Source organism: Stegastes partitus, unplaced genomic scaffold (assembly GCF_000690725.1).
Source record: "Stegastes partitus isolate 25-593 unplaced genomic scaffold, Stegastes_partitus-1.0.2 Scaffold268, whole genome shotgun sequence".
NCBI lineage: Eukaryota > Metazoa > Chordata > Actinopteri > Pomacentridae > Stegastes > Stegastes partitus.
The window spans coordinates 593,841-599,722 of record NW_007577999.1 but is presented as its reverse complement, the minus strand read 5'-3'; the positions used below and the strand labels follow the sequence as shown (position 1 = coordinate 599,722).

Genomic DNA, 5,882 nt, shown 5'->3' with positions numbered 1-5,882 from the left:
TTTTTTCTCCTCCATGGGTAAATAAAGACTCCCTGCTTGTTTCTAGTAGTTAACGTGTGTGTGATTTATCTGAAGCTCTTGTACTGGTTTCTTAAGGACTGCAGGGATGAAACCTACTTTGAGGAGTTCTGGAAACAAACTGCTGAGCAACGCCGGACTGACCCAGAACCTGCAGGAGTGGCCACAGCGCGACGATGTCTCACTCAGTCTGAGCAGAACAAGGACGCCTTTGTGTCTTAAATGTACTTATATAATTTAAAATGTATGGAATTCTAATGGGTCCACAGTGAGTAATGGTCTCAGCCTGGCCACCGTTCCCCATTAATCAAACACAGAAACACACTTCTACATGTACATGAGCCTGTTGTAACAGCGAGGTCAGATCCAATAATTAAACTGTGATGAAAATGCAGCTAATTCACTTTTGTCAGGCTTCCACATGCACGCAGTAAATCGATGTTCCTTCGTACCGTACAGCTGCCAGACTCTGACTTTGTCCTCGTAGGGCAGATCGTACTTCAGAGGGTCTCCCACGGGACCCTGGTAGTACGGCCTCATGATGGACTCGATGGCCGAGGTGTGGACCAGGCCGATGGCGTGGCCGAACTCGTGGACCGCGACCGCGAACAGATCCATCCCGTGAGAGTCTGAAAAGAGACGGAGAGACAAATAATTACACCAAATGTAATCAGCAGGTGGAAAACTTTAGCGTGAAATGAAGCTCCAAACAAATGCAGTCCAAAGGTAAAAGAGTGCTGCACAATATAGACCCTCAGCATTGCTCGTTGCATTAAATCTCTCTAGAAACTGCTTTTTTATATATGTGACAACCATCTTTGTGGAGCTGTAACCATCGATTAGTTAACTGAGATGATAACGAACCACTTCTCCAACTAAAAACAACAAACATCTGGCGGCTCCGGCTTGTCCAGAGCGAGGATTTGTTCTGTTTTATGTCACCACAAAATGAACATTTTGGGGTTTTATTTTCTCAGATTTGATCAATCAAGAAAATATTTAGTGAGAGCAAAATCAGCTGCTGCTCTATCACACTATGTGCAACGTCTCGGCTTGCAGCTAAATGAATGCAACTCGTCCTGCAGCTCCAACTGTGTGTTCATGGTTTATAGGTGGCCTCCTAATAAATCACACACAAGGTCACGAGGCGACGCGAAAAACTTCAGCAAGATCCACAGCGACAGCCCCCGATGTGACCTTTCTGCTCCGAGTGTGTGTCCCAAATTGACCCTGTTCAGGTATTTTTCCGCTCATCTGCTTATGGTGCAAATTAAGAGGCATGACAGACAGCTCAGGAAGCTTTGAGTGCTGTTAGGAATGTGGTGTAGTGAGATAACTATGGTAATACCGCCTGAGTCCCTGAGCCGCCAATCAAAATCTGAGTGCGGAAAGACACCTAAAGAGGCTGCAGGCTATTAAAGCACTTTCCCTCCATGTTCGGCTGAAACATGAAAAGAAAAAGCCTCCAAAAACTCCTTGTCTGACTCTGTGAAGCAAGACAAAACCTTGGGCTTGGAGATTTAGATTTGCAAAAAAAAAAAAATATGGAGAGCTAGCGTGTCAAGCTAGCTTAGAGTTCCTTGGTGGCTCGGCTCAAGTCTGCGTTGGGTTAACCTTGGGTTGGCCAAGGCCTGGGACATGCACTTGTGCTTACAGTATTCACCTGGGGTATTCGGGAGGCAAATGCCAAGTCTAATCTGGAGGAGCACATGGTGCAGGTGAACAAAAGGAGGGATTGAGAGCGAGAGAGAACGGCGGCTCAGAGGAGAGTATGTACCATGTCATCATATTTATGGCTCATGTGAAGCGGACAGAATAGTCGCGACGCCTGCGGACAAAGTCGGAGCGCAGAGAATTGGGCGAATGTACCGGATTCATTTGGTACGTCAGGGAGAGAGACAGAGAGACGGAGACGACTTTTGTGTAGCTCTGCAGACTGTTAAATTCTTTGGGGTTCAATCTTTGTTCTTGCAGATCCACCAGTGACCCATTAAGTAGCTTTTTATCAACCCAAATGCTTTTGTTGCACGGTGCTGAGAATAGAGATTAAGAGCTTCACTCGCTAGGCCTCTAAACCTTTCCCGACTGCCATCCCTCCAGTCCTATAAAAAAAAAAAAAAAACTGGGATCACAGGACTCAGTTGCTTTGATCTTGGTCAAGAAAATCTATTAAAGACTTCATCTGGCTACCTGAAAAACATCACAGCCTCCTGGATGCCCTGAAGTTAGCCTCCAGGGCCGACATGTTTATGTGTGATAGTGTGAACGCCAGTCTGGAGTAACTGACAGACATTGGGAGCTTATGGGAGGACGGTGTTGCTGTTAATACCTCCTCTGCTCGATTGCAGCAGCTGTACATGATCCCTTAATCATATTTAGTGAGCAAATGACTTTCAAACCTAAAAATGTGTCATCGAGTAAACACTGAAGCACCGTCGCTAGCAGCATAAACATATTAAACTTCATATGTCTTCATATTATTGTCAACATGCTTTGCTAAAACTAAAAAAGAAATGAACATATGCGGAATTTTTCCAAGTGTCCAACTGCACAATATTGGAAAGTAAGGTGTCTCTACAAAATATAGATTAATATTTTTGATTTGATACTCGTCTCTGTTTTTTACATACACAGCCTGCAGTTCAGCTGAAAAGTCCCAGAATTTTTGCAAAGTCACGGTTGATCAAAGCTGAGCCACGAACGGCTTCTCAATACGTCGTGGTGTGCAGAATTTTTAGGTTTTTACAGAATTCGATTTTTGCAAAAGGTTTATTTTTGGTGAATTTTTATACGAGAAAAGTAGAATTGAGTGATGCTGGTCAAATAACGCGACTAATTTCGATTTGGTCAAACACGATCAGTTCAAGGACCGCTGGAAAGTTTTCAATCCCACGATTCTCTCCATTATTACAATAATATTAATTATTATATATATTTATATCATAACATATATTTAATATAAATATAATCATAATTCCTGGGGCTAAATAGTGTGATTTCATTGTTTTTTTTGGAAGACGAGATGCCTTTCAGACCCACCGGCCGGCTGTGTTGTTCACGCTCTATTTTATCGGGTGTCAGATCAGCCCGTCTGGCTCGTATATTACAGTCACACCTGAAGTTAGAAGGTGTAAATACTTGGTGACAACTAATCGCTCCCAGAGACCTGATTTATGCGGTGCAACCTGCTTTAATTTAGCGGCTTGTATATCTACACTTAACACTGATGTTATTATTAGGTTTATATGAAGAGCCGAAGCAGCTGCCTGCTAATACTGCGACTGCTGGACTTCTGATGTGGCTCCACGCAGCACAACATGATCTGACATGATAAGGGAGGAAAAGAAAAAAAAAAAGGCTAATTTTAACAGACGGAATCGATAGAACATGTCACAGCGCAGCGTGGTGACAAGACTCACAAGTCCAAATCATTCAGGCCTAGCAGGAAGTACAGTCTTCCTTTGGGGGTTACATTTTTAACCGGATCACAGAGAGCGGCTCAGCGGGGGCTGCACTTCATGCAGCAGCTGAGGACATTCAGCCTGTCAGTGACGGTGGTGGCTGACAGCCAACATCCAGTCCACCATGACACAACACATCGCTCTCCCGGTTCAGGCCACACGGGAGGAAAATCAGACTAAACAAATAGCCGAGCAGAAAGAGATCAGTGCCAGCCACATGCCCGTCGTCTGAAACATCTGTTAGTCCAGAACGCTGACGTCCTGAGTTGGTACCAACGTCTCCCGTCCATGAAGCAACACTTACCCACAACATCCATCATCTATACACCGCTTAATCCTCACTACTAAGGTGGTGGGGAGTCTATCCCAGCTGACTCAGGGTGAAGGCAGGTTCACCTGGACAGGTAACCAGTCTATCACAGGGCTACACTTAGAGACAGACAACCAAGCACACTCACATTCACACCTACGGACAATTTAGAATCACCAATTAACCTCAGCATGTTTCTGGACTGTGGGAGGAAGCCGGAGAACCCGGAGAGAACCCACGCTGCACGGGGAGAACATGGAGACTCCACGCAGAAAGATCCCGGGTGTCCTCACCGGGACGCGAACCGGCGACCTTCTAGCTGTGAGGCGACGATGCTAACCACTGAACCACCTTGCAGCCATAAACCATAAAAACGAAAAACATAAAGTTGGATTTCTTTGATTAGTTACTTTGCAAAAGTTGAAAAAACTTCAACATGTGCACAGTTTCTCCAGCTGCCTACTGGGAAACAATGGTGACTTTACACTCGGCTATTAATTCACTACTTACATTCTTAATTAGTTTCCTGACTCGTTTCCTCTCTAAACACCTCTATAACTTCTATAGACACAGCCTGCAGTTCATCCGAGTTCAGCCAAAACCTTTTTGTATGGAATCAGGTTTGAGCAAATGTTTTATTCTTACCCTGGGGCTTATCATTTATATGTCTTTTTTTCATAAAATCATGATTTTAAGCCTCAATTTAGTGAATATTTCCAACAGAGCAGCACTTCACAGATGAGTAGTTGAAGGTTAATAGTTAGAAATTCAACTATTCTTTCTGTTATTACAGTTTTTAGCCAATAAACGCTGTAATTTGTCATTAAAACAAAACAGCAACATGCCTTTTGAACCTACTGGTGGAGACTCCACGCAGAAAGATCCCGGGTGGGGCGCCCCCTATAGCTCACCTGGTTGAGCGGGCGACCCATGAACAGGGGCTGTAGTTCCCCGACGCAGCGGTCGTGAGTTCGACTCCCGCTCACGACAGTTTGCTGCAGGTCTCTCCCCCTTTCCTGTCTCACTCGCTTGCTGTCCGAACTAATAAAGGCAAAAACGCCAGAAAAAAATCCCTGGTGTCCTCGCCGGGATGCAAACCGGCGACCTTCTAGCTGCGAGGCGACGATGCTAACCACCGAGCTAACACACAACAGCACATCTTCTCTCTGTAAAGTGCTTCACTACCTGCTATCTTCTTGAATCACTACTTCATGCTGCACTTTGCACCACTTTTCAGCCGAGAAACCTTTTTAATAAACATTATTTCCAGCAAAATAAAGCTTTCCTTGAGTTTTTAATCACTAAATAAAACTCTCCTGTACTCACTCTGGTTATATACGGCAGCAGATCGTATCTCTGTGAAGTGCTTTACTCGCTGCTATCTTCTTGAATCACTACTTCAAGCTGCACTTTGCACCACTTTTCAGCTGAGAAACCTTTTAAACAAACATTTTTCAAGAAATAAAGCTTTCTTGAGTTTTTAATCACGCGCGGTGGAGGTCCAAAGCTATCTGTACGAATATATATTTTGTGAACACGTTACTTTGTCTTGTGTTTTTCTCCTTTATGCAGTTCAACCTTATTACGCTGATTAATGATCAGATGTGTTTTCTCTCCCTCTCTCTCTCCTACTTCTTCTCACTGCTCTGCCATATATTCAGACATATTTATTCTCCGGTGGCCAGCTGACTGCTCTCCGAAGCTGTATTTCCTCAGTCCTCCCCTTCAAATCCCCTCTTGCGGTGATTTGGTTTGTCAGACGGTTCAGCCGTTCCTGGCTGCTTCCTCCCGGGTTCACGGACACACAAAAACAAATGTAGGATACATAAATGCATAAGTTTCCTCATGTTGTTCTGTGCTTAACATCTCATTGCGTCAGTACACGGTCTCTCCTGGACTCCAGGTGAGACCTGGGTAATCAATCAAGTGCGCTGCTCATTGTGAAACAGTGTGATGTAACCGCGCCGGTCTGCAGCACCTGAGTAAAGCTTTACAAGGCGGCTGTGCAGGCAGCCCGAGGGTTCGTCTTTGCATCTCGATCCTTGCAGTGTTGTGGTCCACTGTTACACCATCTAGTGTTCTTTATTTTGGTT

General features: G+C 44.6%; 1 protein-coding gene across 1 annotated transcript in view; it reads right to left on the bottom strand.

Annotated features, from left to right (window-relative positions):
* The window catches only part of LOC103357701 (matrix metalloproteinase-17-like), an 87,312-nt gene that overhangs the window by 16,171 nt on the left and 65,259 nt on the right, over positions 1–5,882 (bottom strand). The window contains exon 5 of the mRNA XM_008282365.1: positions 471–647. Coding sequence (XP_008280587.1) covers positions 471–647 — 177 coding nt within the window. The remainder of the gene's footprint in view (positions 1–470; positions 648–5,882) is intronic.